The 27,087-nt window shown below is 43.6% G+C and overlaps 1 protein-coding gene across 7 annotated transcripts in view; it reads right to left on the bottom strand.

Moving 5' to 3' along the window:
* The window catches only part of DOCK3 (dedicator of cytokinesis 3), a 463,693-nt gene that overhangs the window by 180,917 nt on the left and 255,689 nt on the right, over positions 1-27,087 (bottom strand). For 6 of the 7 annotated variants that reach the window (XM_061617883.1, XM_061617886.1, XM_061617884.1 and 3 more), the window contains exons 25-29: positions 19,750-19,877; positions 18,643-18,789; positions 17,665-17,763; positions 11,946-12,040; positions 10,613-10,688 (exon numbers count right to left, since the gene is read on the bottom strand). In XM_061617883.1, coding sequence (XP_061473867.1) covers positions 10,613-10,688; positions 11,946-12,040; positions 17,665-17,763; positions 18,643-18,789; positions 19,750-19,877 — 545 coding nt within the window. The remainder of the gene's footprint in view (positions 1-10,612; positions 10,689-11,945; positions 12,041-17,664; positions 17,764-18,642; positions 18,790-19,749; positions 19,878-27,087) is intronic. The other variant, XM_061617885.1, reaches the window with a different exon arrangement.

Here is a 27,087-nt window from a genome sequence, read left to right as displayed (position 1 = left end):
GGACATTCTTTGTAAGGATGTATCAGAGCAGTCCCCTCGCCCCTGGGTGGGCTTCCTCTGCTTCCCCTCTATTGCTGAATGATCCTCTGGAGAACCTTCCTACCAAATGCTGCATCAGCTGATGAAAAACTATATCTTGTAGCGTTTCACAAAAGTGTGCGGTGTAGCCCAGGTAGTGGCCCTGCAAATGCCCAAAATAGGGAAATTGCCCTTAAATGCAGCAGAAGCTGCTGCCCCATAACTGAGTGCGCCATGAGACCACCAGGGGGTTCCTTGCCCAGTGCAGAATACGCTTGGGAAACCCTTGCCCCTCCTGGCTAATAAAAGCTAGCAGGGTTGGAACTGCCGGCTGGGCTAGGGAAGTGATTAATGCCTCATTACGAGAGGGAGTGGTCCCTGGCTGCCTGAAAGCGGCGGTGGTGAGACCACTTCTGAAGAAATCTTCCCTGGACCCAGAAAATTTTAACAATTACAGGCCGGTAGCAAATATCCCATTCCTGGGCAAGGTCCTAGAAAGAGTGGTTGCGGACCAGCTCTAGACGCTCTTGGATGAAACCGATTATCTGGATCCATTTCAATCGGGTTTCAGGCCCGGTTTTGGCACGGAGATGGCCTTGGTCGCCCTGTATGATGACCTTTGTCGGGAGAAAGACAGGGGGAGTGTAACTCTGTTGATTCTCCTTGATCTCTCAGCGGCTTTTGATACCATCGACCATGGTATCCTTCTGGGGAGACTCGCTGATCTGGGAGTTGGAGGTACTGCTTGGCAGTGGTTCTGCTCCTACTTGACGGGTCATCTCCAGAAGGTAGTGCTTGGGGAATTTTGCTCGACACCCTGGGCTCTCCAATATGGAGTTCCGCAGGGGTCAGTGCTATCCCCCATGCTTTTTAACATCTACATGAAGCCGCTGGGTGCCGTCATCAGGAGTTTTGGAGTGCGATGCCATCAGTATGCTGATGACACGCAGCTCTACTTCTCCTGTTCATCTTTTTCAGGTGAGGCTGTCAAGGTGCTGAACCGATGCCTGGCTGCGATAATGGACTGGATGAGAGTGAATAAATTGAGGCTCAATCCAGACAAGACTGAGACGCTGTTAGTAGGTGGTTCTCCTGATCAGATGGTGGATGTTCACCCTGTCCTGGATGGGGTTGCACTCCCCCTGAAGGAACAGGTTCGTAGTTTGGGAGTTCTTCTAGAACCATCCCTGTCACTAGAGGCACAGGTAGCCTCGGTGGCACGGAGTGCTTTTTACCAACTTCGGCTGGTGGCCCAACTACGCCCTTATCTGGACAGGGAAAACCTTGCTTCAGTTGTCCATGCACTGGTAACCTCTAAATTGGACTACTGCAATGCACTCTACGTGGGGCTGCCTTTGAAGACGGTTCGGAAACTACAGCTTGTGCAAAATGCGGCGGCCAGACTGTTAACAGGGACCAGGCGGTCTGAACATATAACACTTATCCTGGCCCGCTTGCACTGGCTGCCTATATGTTTCCGGGCCCGATTCAAGGTGCTGGTTTTAACTTATAAAGCCTTACACGGCCTGGGACCACAATACTTGATGGAACGTCTCTCCCGATATGAACCTACCCGTACGCTGCGCTCAACATCAAAGGCCCTCCTCCGGGTGCCTACTCAGAGAGAAGCCCGGAGGGTGACAATGAGAAAAAGGGCCTTTTCAGTGGTGACCCCCGAACTCTGGAATACCCTTCCTGATGAGGTACGCCTGGCGCCAACACTACTATCTTTTCGGCGTCAGGTAAAAACCTTCCTCTTCTCCCAGGCATTTTAAACATTTTAAACATTTAAATATTTTAAACATCTCAAACATTTAAACATCTAAATTATTTAATATGTTGACTTTTAATTATCTTAACGTTTTAACATTCTTGCCAATTTCACATCTTTACCATTTTCATATTTAGTATTGAGTTTGCAGTTAGTTATGTGTTTTATTATGGGGTTTTTTTTGCTTAATTAATTCATTTTTAACTTGTGTTATATATGGCTTTTTACTTGTACTTCAGATGCTTATTTGTTGTGAACCGCCCAGAGAGCTTCGGCTATGGGGCGGTATAGAAATTTAATTAATAATAATAATAATTCTCTCTTGAGAACAGGAGGGATTTGGACAAAAGGAGGGAAGGACTACTTCCTGTGATCTGTGGAAAGCCAAATTAACCTTGGGCAAGAAAGATGGATCCGGATGTAGAACCACCTTATCTTGGTGAAGTACACACAACTGCAGATCAGCTGACAAAGCCCCCAGTTCTGAAACCCGTCTAGCAGAGGTGACAGCCACCAGAAAGACCGTTTTGTAAGTAAGAGTGTTCAAGGAGCAAGGAGCCATAGGTTCAAAGGGGCCCCCTGTGAGAGCTGTCAGGACCCAGTTTAGGTTCCATGTTGGAAAACTATGTACTACCTGAGGGGAAATAAGTACCACCCCTTTGATAAATCTTTTATAAAGTGGGGGTGACGACAAAGTATTCCCACCCAGACTCGAGAAGATACTACCCAGCACAGCTGCCTGCCTCTTGATGGTACTCACACTGAGGCCCTTGTCAACCCCAACCTGCAAGAAGGCTAGGTCGGAAACCTCCTGTGACAAGGGATCGACTTGTTCCTTAGAGCACCATGCCAAAAAGGCTCTCCAGGTAGAACAATACATTCTATTTGTGGATGCCTGTCTGGATGAGAGTAATGTGTCCAAGACTTTGCCTGAGGACTCTAAGCTGGGTTAACCAGAGCCTTTCAGCAGCCAGGCTGTCAGCTGGAAGAGCCCTGGCTTGGGGTGTACCATGGGTCCCTGAACTAACAGATCTGGAAAGGTTGGCAGAGACCATGGTTCCTCATCCGCCAGAGGAGGTCAGGAAACTACGGTCAGGAAACTACGGTCTCCAAAGCCAGTAAGGGGCTACTAGGACCACTGTCACCCTGTTCTGGATGACCCTCTGCAGCGTTCGTTGTATCAACCCAAAGGGAGGAAATGTATAAAGAAGGCCTGGTGGCCAGGGAAACTCGAGTGCATCTGTCCCCCAGGCAGCCGGACAGGGAAGGCGAGACAGAAAATGAGAATTGGCAGATGAGGCGAACAAGTCCGCTTTTGGTGTGCCGAAATGTTCTCCAATCATCTTGAACACCCTCGGGTTCAACTGCCACTCTGCCTCCCCTATGGCCGTCCGACTCAGCCAATCTGCTATAATGTTCTCCAGGCCCGCCAGATGTTCAGCCATCAGAGATTGTAAGTTCTGCTCCGCCCACCGAAGGAGGCTGCCAGCTTTGGAGATCAGGGTTGCCAACCTGGTTCCCCCTTGTTTGTTCACATATGCTTTGACACACACGTTGTCAGTGCAGACAAAAAGGTGGGTGCCCCGACATCCGATGCCAAGGCCCTCAACGATAGCCGTACTGCCCTTAGCTCTAGAACACTGATGCTGAGCTGAGACTCTGCCTCTGACCATGTTCCCTGCACCATGCTTCTACCCACATGGGCTCCCCAGCTGTAAAGACTTGCATCCGTGGTGAGCACTAAATGTTGAGGCTCCTCCAAGCTCACCCCTTCTATCTCTGAGGTGCTAACCATCACTTCAACTCTTGTTTCAGGAGGTCTGGAACCTCCAGGAGTACATGCTGACAGACCATTATCTGGTCCTGAAATGGCAACAGAAGATATAGAAGGCTGCATGAGTGGAATTGAGCCCAACAGATGAGATCGAAGGCTGAGACAAGGAGACCCTGCAGTCTTGCCAAGGACATCAAATCTGTCTGCGGTGAAGATCTTATCTGAATCACTGCTGTGATAATTTTCTTGACTCTCTCTGTAGAGAGATCCAGAACACGTTGGTATAGATCTGGACACCCAGATCAACAATACTTTGGGTCAGGTTCAGAGAGCTTTCTTCCCTGTTCACAATGAACCCCAGACTCTGAAGGCAGGACAGGGTGGTCCTGGTATCCCTTTCACAGGCATTCTGGGACGGACTTCACACCAGAATGTCATCTAGATAAGGGTGAAGGCGGACTCCTCCTTTCCGGAGAAAGGCCACCAAGGCCACTAATACTTTTGAGAAAACCCTCGGTGCTGAGGAGAGAAGAGTAATGCCCGGTATTGAAAATGCTGCCCGTCGTAGCAGAACCTGAGGAACTGACAATGGGGCCTTTGTATGGGTATGTAAAGGTAAGCCTCGGACAGGTCGATAGAGGACATCCAGTCTCCCCTCTTTAGTGCTGGCATGATTGACCTCAGAGTCTCCATCTTGAATCGCTTTTTGACTACCCAGGAATTTAGCCATTTGAGGTCTAGGATAGCCCTGATACAACCATTTTTCTTCAAGACCAAGAAAAAGATGGAATAAACTCCATATCTCCTCTCCAAAGGAGGAACCTCCTCTATGGCTTGAATGTCAATCAAACGTTTTATGGCCTGGATGTAACTGTTGTGCTTGCCAGGGTCCTGGGAGCGTGGAGTGGGGACAAAGAGGTTGTGTGGCCTGTTGGTAAACTCTATGGCATACCCATGAGTGACTGTGTTCAAACTCCACCTGTCCAAGGTCACCTCCCTCTATAGATGGGAGAATTGTAACAGGCTAGCCCCCATCGGAGAGCCTAGAGGGTCATGCTGAAGGAGCCTTCTTGGCCAATTTGGGAAATTTTGTAGAGAAGGAAGAGGATTCTCCTCCTCTGGGTAGGAGATGGCTGCCTCCCCTTCCTTGTTGGCCTCAACGTGGTTTGAATGAAGAAAATCCCCTAGTTTGGGAAAACTGGCAATAGGGATGAAAAAACTGTGTCTGGCGTCCCTTACCTCATCTTTCTTAATGGATAGCAGGGCCTTTCTCTTATCCCTTGTCTCAACCAAATGCGCCTGCAAGGGCTCACCAAACGGTTTGTCACCTGAAAAAGGCATACTCACCAGTTTCAGCCCACTGGAGGAGGCAGATATTATGCCTAGCCACCGTGGTAGCTGCCATGGAGTGGGCATCAAACTGGAGAGCATCCTGTGCGGCATCCACTGCCAGGGCAGAAGCGTGAGATATCTTTTTAAATATATCCTTAACCAGCTTGGGAACATCCTCACATGATCCCAACTCCTCTGTCCACATAAACACAGCTCTGGAAAACTAGGACGCCGTGGCAGAGGCTCTAAAGGCCACCGCGTCCGCCTCAAAGCTACACCTCAAAGAGGTCTCTACTCTCTTAGCACAAGCGTCCTTGGGTCCTCCCTCCCCTTCAGAAGGGAGGACCGTGGACGATGCCAGAGCAGCAACAGGAGGGTCCACTGTCGGGACCCGTAACTGTTGCATCACCTTATCACCAAAGGTATAATGCTTATGACCTTAGAAGTCATTTTCTCCTTATTAGGGTGTACCCATTCAGCTGTCCACGACACAACAAAGAAACATGGGAAGGGAACAAAAATCAGTTTGGCCTGAGTAGAAGGAAAAGCTTTCCTAGCTCCCCTCAAGTTAGTATCCACTGTCTCCTGTGGAGAAACCTCCTTGGCTGACAGTTGTAGGACCCTACAAGCCTTAACCAACAGTGGCTAGAAGACTTCTGAATTAAATAGTCTTGGTTGATTGGAGGCGATCTCCAATTCATCCCCTGATAGCTCTCCCTCCTCCTGGATGGTTGTATGATTATCAACCTCGGGATTGGAAACCCCTTCCTCAGCAGCTGTGTTGTGCAAGAGGGGTGTCCACTCTGTCTTGCTGATAATGAGCTACCACTGCTGCTTCAGTAGCTGATGTAGAAGCCAGTATATAGTTATTTATCTGCAAACTGGTCACTGTCGCCCCCTCCTGTCTATACCTTTTGGGAGAAGGGGCCCCAGAGGGTGGACTGTGTGAAGGGGAAGGAGATCTCACAGAACTGTTAGAAGAAGCAGCTCTGTGGAATCTCCTCTTGTGATGCTTAGAGCAGTTTTTGTGTCTGTGTTTGGACCTGTGCCTCTCTTTGTCTGCAGTCCTTTGGTGTTCAGAAATGCCAGCTGCCCTCAAGGAGCCCTGGATCTCAGAGGATATGCAGGAGTGCATCCAGGAGAGAAACCTAGGGAAATCCCTCTCAGCAGGAAGGGCAGATGGTGGCGAGTGTGGGTGAGAAGTGCAGGCTGCCTCACTAAGTTCACTGAGTGGGGGGAAAATTGCAGAGCGCTGATTCACCACACTGGGGAGGAATATGCTGGAATCAGAAATTTCCCCCTCCCTATGGCCACGTTGCTGGCGTGTAGCAGAACTGACTGGAGAAGACATTGTAGAGGTCCCCGTTTCCCCAGTGACCAATCACAGACTGATAATTGTAGAATTGGGGGGAAATGAGCACACTCCACTCAGGAATAATGAGGGAGTCTGCCCCTAGTCTGCCCCTAGCACTTTGAGCACTTTGATCAAAATGCTCAGGGAGACCTTGAGATGAGATATGAAATTGAGGAAGCATCCAAACTAGGAAATGTGGTAGTAATGGGTGACTTCAACTACCCGGACATAGACTGGCCGCATATGTGTTCCAGTCATGACAAAGAAGCAAAGTTTCTAGATATTCTAAATGACTATTCCCTAGATCAGTTGGTCATGGAACCGACCAGAGGGACGGCAACCCTGGACTTAATCCTCAGTGGGGACCGGGACCTGGTGCAAGATGTAAGTGTTGTTGAACCGATTGGGAGAAGTGACCACAGTGCTATTAAATTAAACATACATGTAACTGGCCAATTGCCAAGAAAATCCAACACGGTCACATTTGACTTCAAAAGAGGAAACTTCACAAAAATGAGGGGATTGGTAAAAAGAAAGCTGAAAAACAAAGTCCAGAGGGTCACATCACTCGAAAATGCTTGGAAGTTGTTTAAAAACACTATATTAGAAGCTCAACTGGAGTGCATACCGCAGATCAGAAAAGGTACCGCCAGGGCCAAGAAGATGCCAGCATGGTTAACGAGCAAAGTCAAGGAAGCTCTTAGAGGCAAAAAGTCTTCCTTCAAAAAATGGAAGTCTTGTCCAAATGAAGAAAATAAAAAAGAACACAAACTCTGGCAAAAGAAATGCAAGAAGACAATAAGGGATGCTAAAAAAGAATTTGAGGAGCACATTGCTAAGAACATAAAAACCAACAACAAAAAATTCTATAAATACATTCAAAGCAGGAGACCATCTAGGGAGACGATTGGACCCTCGGATGATAAGGGAGTCAAAGGTGTACTAAAGAACGATAAGGAGATTGCAGAGAAGCTAAATGAATTCTTTGCATCTGTCTTCACAGTGGAAGATATAGGGCAGATCCCTGAACCTGAACTAACATTTGCAGGAAGGGATTCTGAGGAACTGAGACAAATAGTGGTAACGAGAGAGGAAGTTCTAAGCTTAATGGACAATATAAAAACTGACAAATCACCGGGCCTGGATGGCATCCACCCGAGAGTTCTCAAAGAACTCAAAGGTGAAATTGCTGATCTGCTAACTAAAATATGTAACTTGTCCCTTGGGTCCTCCTCCGTGCCTGAGGACTGGAAAGTGGCAAATGTAACGCCAATCTTCAAAAAGGGATCCAGAGGGGATCCCGGAAATTACAGGCCAGTTAGCTTAACTTCTGTCCCTGGAAAACTGGTAGAAAGTATTATTAAAGCTAGATTAACTAAGCGCATAGAAGAACAAGCCTTGGTGAAACAGAGCCAGCATGGCTTCTGCAAGGGAAAGTCCTGTCTCAGTAACCTATTAGAATTCTTTGAGAGTGTCAACAAGCATATAGATAGAGGTGATCCAGTGGACATAGTGTACTTAGACTTTCAAAAAGCGTTTGACAAGGTACCTCACCAAAGGCTTCTGAGGAAGCTTAGCAGTCATGGAATAAGAGGAGAGGTCCTCTTGTGGATAAGAAATTGGTTAAGAAGCAGAAACCAGAGAGTAGGAATAAACAGACAGTTCTCCCAATGGAGGGCTGTAGAAAGTGGAGTCCCTCAAGGATCGGTATTGGGACCTGTACTTTTCAACTTGTTCATTAATGACCTAGAATTAGGAGTGAGCAGTGAAGTGGCCAAGTTTGCTGATGACACTAAATTGTTCAGGGTTGTTAAAACAAAAAGGGATTGCGAAGAGCTCCAAAAAGACCTCTCCAAACTGAGTGAATGGGCAGAAAAATGGCAAATGCAATTCAATATAAACAAGTGTAAAATTATGCATATTGGAGCAAAAAAACTGAATTTCACATATACGCTCATGGGGTCTGAACTGGCGGTGACCGACCAGGAGAGAGACCTCGGGGTTGTAGTGGACAGCACGATGAAAATGTCGACCCAGTGTGCGGCAGCTGTGAAAAAGGCAAATTCTATGCTAGCCATAATTAGGAAAGGTATTGAAAATAAAACAGCCGATATCATAATGCCATTGTATAAATCTATGGTGCGGCCGCATTTGGAATACTGTGTACAGTTCTGGTCGCCTCATCTCAAAAAGGATATTCTAGAGTTGGAAAAGGTTCAGAAGAGGGCAACCAGAATGATCAAGGGGATGGAGCGACTCCCTTACGAGGAAAGGTTGCAGCATTTGGGGCTTTTTAGTTTAGAAAAAAAGCGGGTCAGAGGAGACATGATAGAAGTGTATAAAATTATGCATGGCACTGAGAAAGTGGATAGAGAAAAGTTCTTCTCCCTCTCTCATAATACTAGAACTCGTGGACATTCAAAGAAGCTGAATGTTGGAAGATTCAGGACAGACAAAAGGAAGGACTTCTTTACTCAGCGCATAGTTAAACTATGGAATTTGCTCCCACAAGATGCAGTAATGGCCACCAGCTTGGATGGCTTTAAAAGAAGATTAGACAAATTCATGGAAGATAGGGCTATCAATGGCTACTAGCCATGATGGCTGTGCTCTGCCACCCTAGTCAGAGGCAGCATGCTTCTGAAAACCAGTTGCCGGAAGCCTCAGGAGGGGAGAGTGTTCTTGCACTCGGGTCCTGCTTGCGGGCTTCCCCCAGGCACCTGGTTGGCCACTGTGAGAACAGGATGCTGGACTAGATGGGCCACTGGCCTGATCCAGCAGGCTCTTCTTATGTTCTTATGTTCTTATGATTACTAAACAAACAGAAGAATTTGCTGGGTTCCAAAGGGTGCGAAAAATCTGTCCCTGCTATGAATATACCAGGCTGAGAGGCAAACAGATGAATCCACTGAGTTCCCGTAGGGTGCGGAAAAATCTGTGCCCTCTATGAGTTAGCCAGATTGAGAGAGAGAGAGGGCGGCTGCCATCACTAGAACATCTCTAGCATGCGTTACCGCCAAAACAAAATGGCATTCCCACCTTTTATGATTGTCCTCAGAATGCTCAAACAGAGTGAGGCATGAAGCTGCCAGTCAGGAAGCTAATTATAAGCGGAAGCTAATTATAAGCAGCCGCAACTGCCACAGCGAGTGCTCTAACTGGAGCCTCTTTTAGCATTCCGATTAGAAAGCCTGAGGGAAGCTATCTAAAAGCGGCCACAAGCGCCAGAGCGAGTGCTCTACTTTGAGCCCTTTTTTAGTACTCTGAATAACAAGCCTGGGGGAGGCTATGCAAAAGCGGCTGCAGAGCAAGTGCTCTACTGGAAGCCTTTGTGTTGTGCTCCGCATACAAAGCCTTAGGAAAGACTATCTAAAAGCGGCCACAACCGCCACAGCAAGTGATCTATGAAGCAGGAGCTCCAATTACCAAGGCAGTTTGCCCAATCACCCCTGAATGCAGGCGGCGGGTAGGCAGATATCTCTGCCTCAGGCACTACCTGTAGATCAAAAATACCAAACGTAATACATAAACACACACACACACACAACCAGGGGGAAAAGAGAAGGAAACAAACTCGCAACAGGCAAAGAAAGTCTAAAGAAGTTTAGATGACTGTAAGACCCTACTGTTCACAACCATAGGCAGGGTCGAACTGGAGGGGAGGGGCGACTCCTCCCCCTGGAAGTAGAGGCAAAGAATTCTGGACCCTGCCTGTCAATCCAGTGGGAGGCGTCATCCTTACGAAGAATGTCCTTCACTGCCAACAGGTAATCTTGCTTTCAGTGGGTAATTTCAGAGTAGTTTGCAAGGTTTTTCATAAGCAGTTTCTCTGATGAGACCAATAGTGTTCAGTTTTATTCATGGTTTGTCAAAAAAATGGAACAGCAATCAGAAGCATATGAAGGTGGCCAGTATTGTGGTATGTGGCAGCAATTGTGAAAGTCCCACAAGGAAAGTGATGGTAAGGGTGGGTGAAAGGACAGAAGCTTAAAGGAAAATTCAAGATTATAATCCCCAAATGTTAACAGGACTAAAAAATGAAAAATGGGTGATATATACTAAATACTAAAATACTGAAGAGAGACTTAAATTATGGCTGTGATCTTACACCAATTTTGAGATCAACAGAAAAATTCTTAGTCATTTTACTGGCAGATGGAACAGTGCCCATGTGCCTAGCTTTAAAACTCTTAAGTACTTAATTTCCATCCACTGAGGATCTTCAACTTTCTCATACTCTTGCTGGACTTTGAAGCTTGTTTCATTTTTTGTCATTTAATAGCAAATTAATACATAGCATGCATATTAGGACAGAATATATGCTGGCTTTGGAAAGACATGTAATTTCAATGACATTCCTTACCTTAAAATCAAAATCTGTTTCTGTGAAATTCTTGTGCAGTGCAGGAGACAGATACTGAACTGTAGTAACTATTATACTGAAATAACAAAAGAAACTACATTACAGAAAAGTTTGTATACGCAGTATGCTTTATTTGAACCCACATTTAGTTTTTAGTCCATTGGTCAGACTATTGGTTCATGTAGCTCAATACTAGCTAGAGCAGCTCTCCAAGGTTTCAGACAGGAATCTTGCCCAGCCCTACTTGGAGAAGCTGGGATTGATCCTGGGATGTTCTGCATACAAAGCATGAGCTTTATCACCAAGTTGCCATCCTTTATAACCTGAAGGGATGTCACAAACAGAAAGCAAAGACTTGTTGTCTATTGCCCCAGAAGGCTTACAGTTCAATAATGCAACCAGTTCCCAACAAGGTTGGCAGACTCTCCTTCACTGGAGGTCTTCAAGCTGAGGCTAGACAATCATTTTTTGAGAATGCTGTAAGTGTACATTTCCTACATCAAGCAGAGGGTTGGTCTAGGTCATCTATAAGGCTCTATCCAGCTCAACAACTCTACCGTTGCAGGATTTCCCCATACAAACCTGTCAGATGAGTGGAATATCCTTCAGGTGTTAAAAAATATTCTAATGTTAGAGTTAAGTTTAGGACTCATTTCTCATTTATCCCACCAGAACACAATGATTCTATAATTATATTTCTTAGAAAATGTATATTCTGCCTTTTTGCTCCCCTAGGGGGTCATTGAAGCAGTATTCATAATTAAACAATGCATTACAAAAATAAAAATATTATTGAAAAAAACATAAATTAAGGTGTCAGAGCAATACCTTAAAATAAGTCCAAACTCAAAAACTCAAGCAACCTCACACCCCCAGTACTGATTTTCTAAATACTCTTACAGAGTGAACATACCATACTTTCCTTGGATGGGACTTATCTACAAAGGGGCACAATCACCGAAAAAGCTCTATTTTTGGTAACAACTATGATGGCACCCAAAGCTTGCACTTATTTATAGATCACAATTTGAGGGCACACATATAAGAGTAGGCTCTTTCTAAGGTATCACACTCCCAAACATTTAAGTCTTTAAAGATTAAAACTTTAAAGCAGGAGAGTGTAATCTGTGGCCCTCCAGATGTCCTTAGACTACAACTTCATCAGCTCCAACCAACATGGCCAATAGCTAGGGATGATGGGAGCTGTAGTTCAGCATCTTGTTTAAAGGTTAAAAATAGCATCTTGAATTTTGGACAAGAATGTCAAATCTAGGGCAAAAGCAGATAATTTTCAGAAAAACCTCTGAGCATTCTAAAATGCGTTTGCACTTACTTGCTGGTGAGCAACCTCATCACCATCCAGTCTCGAGGAAAGACATTCATCTTCATCAGATTTCGAAATACGCAGAAACTTTTTAGCAGAAATTCCTAGCAAAAAGGAAGAAAATAATAATCATACATATAACTGCAAACACATTCTATTTGCTGTGATTATATCTTCCTTGTTTGACTTCTACATCACTGCTTCCTTATATAGCACAAGGGTGGCCACCTGCCATGCATATGCCAGAAGGTTCCTGTGCAGGATAGTCCTGCAACTATCCAGGTTCTAAACTATTTAAGCCTTTAAAAGTAATAACCAGTACTTTGAACTGAGACCTAAAATGGACTGGAAATTAGTGAAGTAAATATAAAAAAGGAGTATCATGCTAAAAAAAAATCTGGCTCAGGTCAGCTCCTGCATTTTGTACCAACTACAGTTTCAGAACATTTTTCAAAGGTTCTTTGTAGAGTTTGCTGCAGTTATTCAGCACTGATGCAACTAAGGCTTGTGTTAGTATAGTCAAGGGCTGTCTTCTCTAGAAACATGCTCCAGCTCCAGCTACCACCTGGGAATTCAGAAGCATTCCCAAATTGCTAACCTAATTTTTCAAGTGGAAAGTAACTTTCCACTCCTTTTTGGAAGGAGTAGCTTCTTCCAAAAAGCTGTGGTTTACAGAACTTCCATCTCTGTCACTAGGAAACTACTCTGTCTTGGAGCTGGTTGTGAGGGCCTACACCAAGGAGACAGGAAACTAGGTTTGCTGCTGGTGTACTAAGGTTGTACTATCCACCCTGCTGCCTGGCAGCTTCTCTGACTGAACGAGCAGAGACCATCTTGGCTGTGGTACTGGAGGAGCCCAGAGCAATAGTCTGGGTGATTTCAATGTCCATGCTGAGGCTGCCTCTACTGTTCCAGCTCGGGACGTCAAGGCCTCCATGACGACCATGGGGCTGTCTCAAGTTGTCACCAGCCCGATGCATAGGGCAGGGCACACCCTTGGCTTGGTTTTTGCTCCAGATGGAGAAAGGGGTGATCTGGAGATAGGGGAGGGTCGATGTCACCCCACTGTCATGGTCACACCACTTCTTGGTGAAGTTTAGACTTATGGCTCTGATCCTCCCCTGCAGGGGGAGTGGACAGATTCAGATGGTTGGCCCCAGAAGACTAACGGAATCCACTGGATTCCTGAATGCCCTGGGGGAGTTCCCAGTAGATAGAGCAGGTGACCCTGTTGAAGCCCTTGTCATGCTGTGGAACAGCAAGGTGTGTCGGGCTCTTGACGCATTTGCCCCTAGCACCCTCTCTGGTATTGTGGAGACCGGTTTGCACCTTGGTACAACAGTGAGCTAAAGGCAATGAAACAGGCTGGACAATGGCTAAAGCACAAGTGGCGAAATATGTGCTGTGATGCTGATCGGGCACGAGTAAAACATCACAACCATGCCTACTGTGTGGTGATGAGGGCGGTGAAGAAGGCCCACTTCTCTGCCACCATCACATCCTCAAGTAGCCATCCAGTGGAACTTTTCCATATTGTCAGGGATCTATTGACATGAACTCCAGGAAATGGAGTCTTAGACCCTTCAGAGGCCCACTATGAATTGTTTGCAAGGCACTTTGAGGGTAAAGTTGTTTGCCTCCATAGCAATCTTGATGCCCCGTCCACATCCACTGTAGTCCCCAGTGAGGTGTCCAGTGCAATGTCTGCTGCAACTTCTTGGGAATGGTTTAAGTTGATGCGGCCTGATGACGTGGACAAGGTGGTTGTGACAATGGGGCCGGCAACGTGTCCTCTCAACCCTTGCCCTTCTTGGCTTATTAAAGCTTGCAGAGGGGGTTTGACCAAGAGGATACAGGGTGTGGTAAACACATCTTTGCAGGAGTGGTTCTAGCCACCTTGAAAAAGGCGGTGATTCGACCTCTCCTGAAAAAGCCCACCCTAGACCCATTGATTTGCAACAATTACCAACCGGTCGCAAATACCCCTTTCTTAGGGAAGGTGATTGAGAGGGTTGTGGTGCAGCAATTGCCAATACTCTTCGATGAAACAGATTATCTTGACCTGTTTCAGTCTGAGTTCAGGCCTGGTTATGGGATTGAAACGCCCTTGGTCACCCTGATGGATGACCTTTATTGGGAGAAGGACTGGGGGCATGTGACCCTGTTGTTCTTACTTGATCTCTCAGCAGCTTTTGATACTATTGACCATGGTATCCTTCTGAGCCAATTTGGTGAGTTGGGTATTGGATCCTATCCAATCCTATCTCCTAGGTCGTTTTCAGAGAATAGCATTGGGTAATTGTGTTTTGCCCCCTGGCAGTTGTGCTGTGGGGTGCCACAGGGTACCATCTTGTCCCCCATGCTGTTTAACATCTATATGACACACTTGGCAACGGTAATCAGGAGATTTGGGCAAGGTGTTAGCAGTAAGCTGACGAAACCCAGCTCTATTTCTCTGTAACATCTGAATCGGGAGAGGCCGTGCAAGCCCTTGACCGCTGCTTGGACTCGGTGGTGGGCTGGATGAGGGCCAATAAACTTACTCACAATCCTAGCAAGATGGAGACACTGTGGGTTGGGAATTTCCGAGTTCATATAATTGGTCAGTTGCCTGCTTTGGATGGGGTCATACTCCCTCTGAAAGAGCAGGTCCATAGTCTGGGGGTGCTCTGGCTTTGTCGCTAGAGGACCAGGTGACCTCAGTGGCTAGGACTGCCTCTTATCAGCTTTGGATGGTAAGACAGCTGTGGCCATTTCTGGACCAGGATAGCTCGACCACAGTTGGCCACACACTGGTAACCTCCAAGCCGGATTATTGTAATGTGCTCTATGTAGGGCTGCCCATGGTTGGTCCAGAAGTTGCAGCTGGTGCAAAATGCGGCAGTAAGACTGCTCACTGGGGCAGGGTATCACCAACATGTCACCCCCAGCTGAAAGAATTGCACTAGCTACCTATTAGCTGAGAGCCAGTGTGGCAAAGTGGTTAAGGTGCTGGACTACGACCTGGGAGACTAGGGTTTGTATCCCCACACAGCCATGAAGCGCACTAGGTAACCTTGGGCCAGTCACTGCCTCTCAGCCTCAGAGGAAGGCAATAGTAAACCACCTCTGAATACCACTTACCATGAAAACCCCATTCACAGGGTCACCATAAGTCGGAATAGACTTGAAGGCAGTCCATTATACCTATTAGCTACTGGGCTAAGTTCAAAATTCTAGTTTTGGTGTACAAAGCCCTATACAGCTTGGGACCAGGATACCTAAAAGACCATCTTATCCCTTATACACCCAGTTGATCAATGCGCTCTGCAGGTGAGGGCTCCTGCAGATACCAACTTATCAGGAGGTCCATTCCACACAACATAGGAAGTGGACCTTTAGTGTAGTGGCACCTACCCTTTGGAATTCCCTCCCTTTAAATATTAGACAGGTACCAACTCTGTTAGCTTGTTGGCATCGACTGAAGACCTTCCTCTTTCAACAAGCCTTTTAAGTTGAGACCTTATCCCAGTCTGCATCTGTGTTGGAACTGCTTTTTAATATGCTTTTAAACCTTTTTTTAAAAAATGTATGTTTTTAAAGCTTTTTTAAAAATATGTTTTTAAAGCATTTTTATGTTTTTAAAGATGTTTTGTTTTAATATATTTTAAAGTCTGTTTTCATGATGTTTTAAAATGTTTTTAGTGCTTTCATTTGCTGTCCTGTGCTCCTACTGGGAAGGACAGGATATTAAATTAATTAATTAATTAATTAATACACAAAAAAATGAAGCAGCATTTCTATCACTGAGTTCTTCATTCTGCTGATCAGAAACACATGTCTCTTGTCTGGATTATGCTTCAAAGTGATCCAGTCTATTACTGTTCTCAGGAACAAATTCAGAACCAACACAGTCTCCCTGAACTGAGATGGCTCCCTAAACTTCAGTTCCTCAAAGAAAGAGACCAAAGTGTGCAATTGCTTCTCATTCCTCTGCAAGACTATTTGTTGCAAGAAGATCAAAGCACAGGAGGAAATGTCTCAGCAGATTAATGCTCCTTGCAAATATGCAAAATGTAATCCATGCGTTTGGCAACCGATCCCAAAAGCTGCATGCATGAATCGCAAAGTTTGAGTCTTCTCAGCAAAGCAGCACCCACAGGAGGTAATCTTGCAGGGGAGTAGGGGCAGATGAGAGAAGCATTAAACCTTATCTCCCCACTCCTTTGCCCCTACAATCCCTCTCTTTTTCACCAGCCCATATTTGCAGTGCTGTCCACACAGGAAATCTGTCAAGACTAAAGCATCACAGAAGCCAGGGGTCACCAAACTTTTTGTGCCAGTGGACACATTTGGAATTTTCAGAAGCTGCTGTGAGTGCCAGTCACTAAATAGCTGCTATGAGGGCATGACATATCACAATCTGGCTGCCATGGTGTGGTATAACACAATCTGGCTGCTGCTGGTGTGTGGCATATTGGCTGCCACATCTAAAATACCAGAAGAAGACAGAACCACATGGTGAAGGCATGCCCCTCATCAGCTTCCCCATCAATGGAGAAAAAAGCGCCTACAACAGTCATAGCCACACTTGCTCACAGAAAGAAACTCTTTGCAGATGGGTGTGTGGGAATACAATTTTGGCATCCAATGAAATTTGGAAATGTTCAGTGTAGGAGAGGCCAAGCCAGTGCAAACAGGAACTGAGGAGGAAGTGCAAAGTGTCTTTGGTATAGTAGGGACCTCTGAGGGAATATTTACTGAGTCCTTTCATGGGCATCATAGGAAGTACTGGTGAGCACACTGGCACTCATGGGCATCGGATTGGTGACCCTTGTAATCCAAGAGCTCTTTCCCATAAGTTATATAACTGCATATGCTTAAAAAAGTGAACGTACAACAGATAAATACTGAAAACCATTCTGATAATTTATATTTCATTTTCCTGGGATACAGTCTATTGTTGCTATGTTGCACTACATGCATTTTGTGTGTGGGGGTATAAATATAGTGATCGGGTTTGCTATCTGATTCCACTCTGTTTTGCAATTCGTCAGATGCATTGCCAGTTCCTATTCGCTATAAATTGTGTTCCTCTAGTTATTGCAATTCCAAGTTCTCCCTTTTTTATTTTTTCCAAAAAAATTACATAATTTTCTCCATTATACTTTATGCTGCTGTATATTTGTATAATGTATACAGCAGCAGCTGATTACAAAATAATTATGTAAATACATAATTCTCATGGCAGATTTTTTAAAAACTTAGGGCATCTCTAACAGCATGCAAAGAGTGGGAGCCTTTTCGACAATGAGATGAACTTGCGGATTATGCCAGAATATGTGCTTAGTGTTGGTTATTGCAATGCATGTTAAAAAGCTACTGGTTAAGAAATGTGTAAAAATGGACTGTACTACATTAAACTAAAATATTCATTAGTTTCTGCAATATTTGTGTGTGAAGTTTTGTGAGCCAGAGAGCACTGCTCAATATCCAACTGCCAACAAATTTACATTTGCAGTATGAACCTGGCTCATCCTACTACGTTACATGTTTAACTAATGGGGCATTCCTACATGCCAGTTCCAAGACAAAAACAAATAAAATGGGATGGATTTGTCTCTGTGATATATGTGAGCATATAGTACATAGTGCATGGTACATTTTCAGCATTCCAGTGGTAACAAGACATTACATCAGAGATATATGCATGAAATATAATTCTGAGTCAGGTTTTTTTAAATCTTACCTTTAGCTCATCCTTACTTTGGAAATTGTCCAGTAAATGTTGGAAATGAGTGTCTGACATCTGACGAAGTAGAGATAGAAGACAGGACACATATTCGCCCTACCAATCCCAATGAAAAATTATTTTAGCAGAGTGATCACCTGCACAATTCATATAAAAACAATTTTTGGGGTACAGAAAGGAAGAGTGGGGTTTGAAAATGCTTCAATACTTAAGAAAGGAAAGCGTTTATGGATGGAAGAGTTTATGGATGGATTTTAAACCATTTGTCTTTATAAAGTCTATATAAAACAACTGTTTTGTAAATTCATACTGAACAGAAAGTGTTTTGGTGAAAAGACATAATATGAATTAAAAAAAACAGAAAAAACATTTGTTGTTGTTATGTGCCTTCAAGAAGGGTGAGGTTAGGGTGAGAATTTGATTTGTCTCCCTTCAGTATAGAAGAAAAGAGGAGTATTATTTGTTTTTTCCCCTCCTCAGAACTTAAATTATTCAGCCTGAAATATATTGCAAATATAATTGTCCCTAGGCTGGGCTCTGATGCTTTCTACAGCTTTCTCAGCATGTGATGAAATATCATTTTCTTCTCTATTAAAAATCATTATTTCATCTGAAAAGAGAATTAAGTGGATAAAAGCTTTCCAGGGATAAATGGGAGAATAGGATCTTTCTTTAATTACTTAACATTTGACTATAGCACCCACTGGTAACTTTCAATTATGACAGCAAATGCCCTGCAACTAATTAACAATATGATCTAGTAAAGGTAGACTCCTTTGAAGAGCTAAGTAAATGAGTAGCAGCCTGGTTACAGTGCTTAGCTTTACTACAGGAATGCAAGGCATGATTTTTAGTTTTAAGTAGATAAAAGTTTATGCAGGAAAGATGGTAATAAGGTGAAACTGGTGATAATGAATTGGGGGAAGAGAACAGGTTAGATAAGCAGGAAATAGAACCTGATTGTTAGTTACTAACAGTGATTTCAGCTGTGCACTGTGGGCAACGCTGTCCTCTTACCGCCTCCTGAGATTGCGATTTACTCATGATAGTAAGCAGAGTTTGCAAAAGTACATCCAGGAGGCTTTCCACCATCATTTCTACCTCCTCAAGTACACCTGCCTCCTACAGTAAGTAGTTAAAAAACAGACAGTTAGCACCTATGAAATGGATATGGTATGCCACATGTATTTAATTGATCAAAAATGCAGCCTCCAGATTATTAACTGAGATGGACCAGTCAAATATGTAAAAGTTGCTTAATGTAGATCCTACAGCTCTTAGAGCTTGTACCTAAGCTAATTTTCAAAATTTGTAACACAAAGCAGAGATTTTTAATGAAAGCAAAGATTTTTAATCAAACAGCTCTTTCTGAAAATTGTTGGCACAATATTAAATGAATTTTATTGTTGCCATTCATTGTTATATGCTTGAGTCAATAAAACTGAGTACCCAAATTTGAATGGCGATTTTTGTGACAATTTTGGAACTAATGCAGATAATTAACAGAATTAGTGTCAAGGCCACAATGCACTCTGAATGCTGTGTGCCATAAACATAAAATCTTAGCTCTTTTCATGATTCTATTAAAGAAGCATCACAATCCTATGCATGTTTCCTCAGCAGCCCCATGTTGTTCAATGGGACATTTCCTGCTAAGCATGCATATGATAGTAGCTTTAGAAACTGAATCAAATATTAATGTATCAAATTTTATTTTTAACAACAACTAAAGCACTGTGCACACAACCATCACTATATGAGTATGAAGAAAATGGTATGTGACAATACATACATTTACAACATTGCTGCTGCTACTACTACTGGGTTGTATGTGACTGTTACTGTAAACCGCCCAGAGAGCTTTGGCTATGGGGCGGTATACAAGTATAATAAATAAATAAATAAATATGTGCACAATCCTCACATGTAATAACTACCCAGTAAATTTGAACTCAGCATATTCCAAAATTCAGCATACATCTGTGAAAAGTGGGTCACATACAGCTGTACTATATGCAATATGTACATAATTCGTAATTTAAATTCTTAGGAGTGGGATAGAAAAGTAGAAATATAATTTACCATGGAGCTAGTTTTGATGATGGAGAAGATACTACTAAGAATTCCAGAGCAGATAAGCAACTCTTTTTGCTGTCTTAGGTGAAGGTGAATATGATGAAGAACCACAGGTAACAAGATACGCCGGGATTCTAGGAATGGGAAACAAAAGGCAACATTATTTTACAAGAGAACTTAAAACTATTGGTTTAAATTGGTAAGATGGATAAGAACCCTCATTATTATTCAAAAGGATGCACGTAGAACTTGAAAACCTAGCACTTCTGATAAAGATACAATAAAATTCACTTAATTGGCCCACAATAAACAGTATGTCAGCTTAATTTGGGATTGCCAAGAAACAGAATTTAAGTGAAATCCATTTTCACTCAAATTCTAATTCTGAACAAAGAATTCATTTACACTGTTACAAAAGTCCACAGAAAAGACATGCACACTTTCTATTACAGTTTACAAGATTAACTAATTGTTTACTAATAGTTTGCCTTTAATGTTGCTTTGTACTGCAGCTGAATAAGCCAATCAACATGATTATAAGTCCTTACATGAGAAAGTATCACAATAGATGGCACTAGCAACTGTTTACTGGACCACAAATAGAAATGGAAACACAAGAATTCAAAGCACACTGTGTGAATTAATTCAGGTTAGTCATATCCACAGAAATATATATGACCCAATACCCTTAGTGTTATTTTGAAGACAGGACATGCATGTGATTTTGAGTATCTCCCCCCCCCCCCAAAAAAAATCACGGCAGCTTACATGAGGAACATGGAAAATATTTCTGATACCATTTTCAATTATAAATTTGAAAGTTAACTCCATAAATCTTTTTTTAAATTTTCTAGAGCAGCTCTTTTCTCAAGTATCATATACTTTAGAATATGATAAGAATATAATATTCCTTCTTTTATCACCCTTATCACTGACTTTTGTTCCCGCTTTTATCAGAATGCAGTTAGATGGATGAGAGGTTGATTATTCCCTCTTTCTGCTATATTTCAGGTGTCAGAAACTTAAATCATTTGGCAGAGGAATTGAGGTTTCTCTAAGTAGTGGTATCCAGGTTGTGTAGCAGACCCATTGGTGGCATTAGTAGTGAGGTTGGGGCCACAAGATATCTAGGGAGGGGGAATGCAAATATCCTGCAGCAAGCAGAGACAAAGACTTTCCTGACAGCAGAGGTTTAGTGTTGTAGCCACCAAAACTGTGACCCTAAGCATGGAAGCTGTTGGAAGCCATGTGGCAGTTTCTGGCTGTTGTGAGCCATGCTAGCAAGGGGTGGACTGGTGAGCAGGAGGGAAGTGAGGAAGACTTGGACTGGGATGTTCCAGTCAGGGAAGGACCCAGCGAGGAGGTGGATGTCGAAGTAGGCCCCGCTTTGGACATTGATGGGTCACCTCCCTCAGTCCTAGGCACCCCCTAGAGAGACCACCAGAACTGCCTGCCACCCATCTGCCAGATGAGGCACCTTTCCCAGTGCCCACGCCACCACCAGACAGCTCTCTCTCCTGCAGAGGGAGAGAATGGGACAGAGACTGAAGCCACACCTTTGCCCCAGTCCAGGAGGCGAATGCGGTGGGAGATTCAACAATTCCAACTCAGGAGTCTGCGCTTATGCGCACACAAGAAAAAGTGACTCGGGGTACACGCAAGCAGGGAGCCCACCCAGCCCTATTTAAGTTGGGCATGGGGAAAGGGTTAGTTGCTAAATCAACATCTTATTGCCGCCAAGTTATGCCTAGTTAGCTAGAGAGGGATGCTGAGTTCTGAGTAAGTCATAGGTAGATTCATGAAGCGCACAGAACTGAAATTTTCTCTTACTTCAATAAAAGAAAAAACTACAGCTGAGTCTGAATTCTTTGAGTTCGGGCAGGACAGTTTGACTCAGCCACCACCTCCTCCAACTGGTGCCCCCACGACTGAGAGGATGGAAGTGAGCGGCAGAACAGGGGGCTTCCAGAGAGCCTTCGAGCCCATGTTAACCGACCTACAGAATCTCCAAGTGCGAGCTCTACATTTGAGTATGAAAGTCGGATTTCCCCAATGACTCCTTCAAAGTGGTCTTCGCCATCAGTCTCCTGGAAGGAGAGGCTGCCCAGTGGGCAACACCTCTATTGTTCGTATGATAACTTTGTTGAAGCCATGGTGGAGATCTTTTGAGACCCCCAGTGGAAAGCCACCATGTCCTGCCAATTGGGAACTTTGAGGCAGGGAAAAAACTGTCGGGACCTACACTAACACCGTTCATATCCTGGCCCAAGAGACGGATATTAATGAGTCTGTCTTGATATATGGTATAAGATGTATGGTTATAACAGCCTCAGCAGTGAGATCCTTGATGAATTGGAGTGCACTCGGCAACCAGACACCTTCTTGGAGGTCATCCAGCTGTGCCTGCAGATAGACAGCAGACTTGAAGATGATCACCTAGAGCGCAAGGCTGAGGTGGCCCGAACCCTGCCTCCCATACCTCTCCCCCAGCATGGGAACCTCAACCCCATTGGGGGTGGAGCCCATGTAGATGGGGGCACGGCCACACCTGATGGAGGCGGAGAAAGAGAAGCTGTGCAGAGAGGGGCTGTGTCTTTACTGTGGGAAGGCGGGGCAACATAGCATTAGGAAATATTGGGATATTTTGAGACATGTTCCTGGGTGTGCAGAAAAACCAATAATTTCATTCAAAAGAACAAATAATATAAAAGAACATATAATTAGAAGTACATATACAGAACATCAAAAAATACAAAGAACTATATTTGATGCTGCAATGCCAAAAGGACATCATGCTTGTGGACACTGTAACTATTGCAAATTTACAGAAAAGAAACTATCTTTTGTAAATCCTTTAAACCAACAAGAATTTTTTCTATGACATTTTACCACTTGTACGACTACACAAGTGATATATATTATAGAATGCAGTTGCCCAAAATTATATGTAGGACAGACATCTAGATCTTTAAGAATAAGAATAGGAGAACATCTAAGTAATATAAGATGTAAGAGACAGGGCTCTTCGTTGGCTGAACATTTTTCAGAGTATAACCATACGATAAAAGACTTTAGTTTTGGGGGTGTAGAAAAAATACAAAAACAAGACAACAAATTACTTCTAAAAAGGGAAATGTGGTGGATTTTAACTTTAAAAACTTTATCCCCTTCAGGCTTAAACGGAGAAATAGATTTTCTTCCTCTTTTATAAACTGAAAGGAATTGGCAGACGATCCCGTTTAGAAAAACACAAGCAATGGTAATGGAATACACAAAACAGCTGAGTAATGATTCATGTGTAAAACGAAGCCTTTTATAAGAGATTTTCAGACATTAGAATAATAAGAGCAAGGTGAATAACAGTAAGAAAGAGACGTGAATAGGAGAAGTGAAGTGTAAGTAATTTTAAAGAGAAAAATATTTTGTTAAGGTATAATGTTATAATGTGCAAAAATAAAAAATGATATATGTAAATATGTTTGTATTGTAGCCCCTGACGAAGGCTATTAACAAAAGCCGAAACGCGTTGGGCTGTTTTATGAAGAAGGAAGTTTTTTATGAAGAAAGAAATAAAAAGAAAATACAATAACGTTCATAATTTTTGGTGTATCATATTTATGGTTTTTCAGTAAACCCTCTTTTTCCTCTACTAAGGCGGGGCACCTTGCCAAGACTTGCCCCTCTAAGACAGAAAAGGCCCTGGTGCAGGAAAACTCAAAATCCCAGCTTTCGTAGAGGTCCATGAGATGGGATCAACTGTAAGCCAGGGACCTTAAGATGGAACTATTCCACCAAAGTCAGCACTGCATCTCCCCATCTGTGCTTGCCCTTGGGCCAAAAGATCCACATATATGCCATGGTTGATTCAGGGGCATCCAGTAACTTTATGGACTTGGACTTTGCTAAGCAACATGGGATACCAGTCACCAAGCTCAAGGCACCCCTTTTCGTGGAAACCATAGATGGGCAGCCCCTGGCATCAGGAGTGGTCGCCCAGGCAACTGAGTGCTTGTGGGTGGAGCTACCAGGGCACTAGAGCAACTGGCCTTTTACCTTGCCACCCTGCCTCATTTCCCAGTGGTACTAAGGATGACCTGGTTGACACAATGACTCCCTTGTTTTGTGGGGAAATCTACTGTGAAGTTCCAGTCAGACTATTGCCAACAGCACTGCCAGCCTGTTGAGACCCCAGCGACAGCAGCAGCAGCCATTCCTCCCTGTCCAAGGGGATGGTGTTGCCCACCGAATACCTGGACTTTCAAGACACGTTTAACAAAAAGGAGGTAGACCAGCTGCCCCCTCAGGCCTTATGACTGTGCCAGACTTGCTTCCGGGGACCCGGGTCCCCTTTGGATACATATACTCGTCAGAACCAGAGATGGCTGCATTATGGGACTCCTTGGATGTTAACCTGCAGTAGGGGTTTATTTGGCCCTCTAAGTCACCCGCTGGGGCTCCACTACTATTTGTCAAAAAAGAAGAGCAGGGAGCTCCGCCCTGCCATGATTACCAGGAACTGAATAAGATCACCATCCCCAACAGTTACCCACTCCCTCTTATCAATGAGATGCTGGAACAACTGCACATGGCCAAGATCTACACTAAGCTGCATTTGCGTGGAGCCTACAACCTGGTCCATATCTGGGAATGGGATGAGTGGGAAACTGTCGGTGCATGCGTATAGAGATCATACAAGGAAGAAAACCAAGTGTCGCATAGAACAGTAAATAAGCCAGGCCAGGCAAGTTTCTTGTAAGAGTCTTTACTAGGCAAAGACATTAGACACAGTTCTCTCCACAAACGACTTTTCCCCCACACAGAGCTTCTGCAAGAGTCCCTTCTTATCTGTTTGCCAGCCAGCTGCTGACCTTGGCAAACCTGGCGCTCTGTTCTTCCAGCTTAACCCTTCTGCTTCAGGTTTCACTCTCTCTGCTAAAAACCCTGTCTGTGAGTCTCACAGCATGCTTCACTGACCAACAGCCCCCACCTGAGACTCACAGATTACAAAACTTCATGGTTCTACAATACATTTCTACAACATTAACTTTTTCATTACAATACACATCAGTACATGGTTTGTTTCCTTACAGTTTCTATTTACATTTTCAGTTCAGGTTTTGTTTCTTTATTTCTTTATTCACACAAGTTTCACAATGTTTTGTTCACTTTTATTTGTTAACATATTTATATTTCATTCCTCAATACAAAACTTCCACATGAGATCCATAGTTTCTTTGTCTATTGGTCCTTCTTTTTCCCATTCTACAGGATATTCATCTGTCTCATCATTCTGTTGTGTAACATTAAATGTGAATCTCTGAGGTGGTTGTCCTTTCGTTTTTCTTTCTGATCTTCTGACATTATTTATTTCCATTTCTTCCTCACTCTCTATTTTACTTGGACCTGCACCTGTGTCTGCACTTGTTCCTGCACTAGTACCTGGTACTTCTGTATCTTGCATTGCCATGTCTTCACTCCTCAGTCTTTTTACAGTACGTTTGCCACTGTGGATAAGATCAGTCAATGCAGTTCTTAATGGAATTTGATGCCCAAAAGGAACATCTGCTGCTTCCTGCTTGCTTGCACCTTCAAGGATAACTGTTTGACTGTCTCTCCAAGGTTTATCTATCACCTTTATACTTCTGCTTAACACTAATTGTTGTTTCTCAGGCAACCAAACTCTATAATATGAATTCTGAAATCCCAAAATGCGACCAGCCTGAGCTCTTGAGCCTAATTTACCATGCTTTTTCTGTTTTGCAACATGTACCCAGCATTTTGCCCCAAAACGCTCTATGTGTTTCACCCTGGGCTTTCTTCCAGTCAACTTCTCGTAGAGAGACATGCCTATCACTCTGTGCACAAGACGGTTCTGAATGTATGTAGTGTACAGAATACATTCACCCCAATAAGTGTTATTCATATCTGCATCTGCTAGCATGGCTCTCATTGAATCCTGCAATGACTGGTTCCTCCTCTCTGCAGTTCCGTTGGAGGATGGGCTGAAGGGAGCAGTGAGACTTTGTATTATTCCCTTCTTTTCCAAATATGTTTTAAATGAATTACTGGTAAATTCCCCACCTTGATCTGATTTGATATTCCTGATAACAACCCCATATTGTGTCTCTGTCCTCTGTATAAATGCCTTTAATTTCTCTTCTGCTTCACTTTTCTTTTTCAATAAGAATACGTGTGTAAATCTGGAGAAATCATCCACAATCACTAAATAAAACCTTGCTCCACCTTTTGAGCACTGGAAAGGTCCAGCCAAATCTACATGTATGAGCTGATAGGGTTTAGTGGTCGTGCTTTCACAGCTCTTATTTACCGGAGTCACAGTCATTTTTGTTTTATAGCATACCTCACATTCATCTACATGCTCACAATGTGTCAACTTCAAATCTTGACTATGCTTTGGGGTATTTTTCACTTTTTCAAAATGTGCGTGTCCCAATTTTCTGTGCCATTCATGTATACAATTTTCATGTTTATTTTTATTTACTCCTATCCAGGCACACGTGGGTTTATCAAGCTTGCTCTCAACCATAAACATTTGGTTCTGTAATTTCCCTTGCATACAGATTTCACCATCTTTTCTCACAAAACATCTATCCCCTTCAAATGTAATTTTGCAACCTATTTGAGCCAATTTTCTCACAGATAGAATGTTATATTTTAAACCAGAAACTAATAACACATCTGTTAATATAGTTCCCAAATTACTCAACCTGAGCGTGCCTCTTGCAATTGCGTCCTGAGTCGATCCGTCAGCCAGATAAATCTTCTCCTGCACTGGCTTGGAAGTGTAAAATAAACTAGAGTCTGTGATCAGGCAATTAGACGCTCCGCTGTCGAGAAGCCACTTAGAGTTAATTAGTTTATTGTCCTCCTTAGTAACAAAGTTCACGCTTGTTCTCTGACTTCCAAAGTCTCTGTTATTTCTCTTCTTACTCAAACAATGTCTCTGTATATGTCCACGGGACCCACAAAAATAACATGTTTTATTCTCTTGCCTGTTTCTTTGATATTGTTGTTGTTGTACAGCCACAGTCTCTTTTAACTCTGTTTTCTTATTCTCTTGTCTTCTATTCCACTCTTGTTGAAGTTTCTGTTCTACAAAGTCCAAATTTAGATTTCCGTCTGGTAAACTTTCCAAGCTCGAGACCATGACATCCCATTTTTGATCAAATGAAGATAACAGTATATAGACCATCTGTAAGTCATCATGATGAACGCCTCGATCTTGCAGCTCTGCATTTAATCTACGAAATTCAGCCAAATGCTCTTCCATAGTCACATCATCTGTAAAACGCATCTGATATAGCTTCCGTGCTAAACACAGCC

The sequence above is a fragment of the Rhineura floridana genome, chromosome 3, assembly GCF_030035675.1.
Source record: "Rhineura floridana isolate rRhiFlo1 chromosome 3, rRhiFlo1.hap2, whole genome shotgun sequence".
Classification (NCBI taxonomy): Eukaryota; Metazoa; Chordata; class Lepidosauria; order Squamata; family Rhineuridae; genus Rhineura; species Rhineura floridana.
Note: the sequence above shows the minus strand (reverse complement) of the source record. Positions and strands in the feature narration are given on the sequence as shown.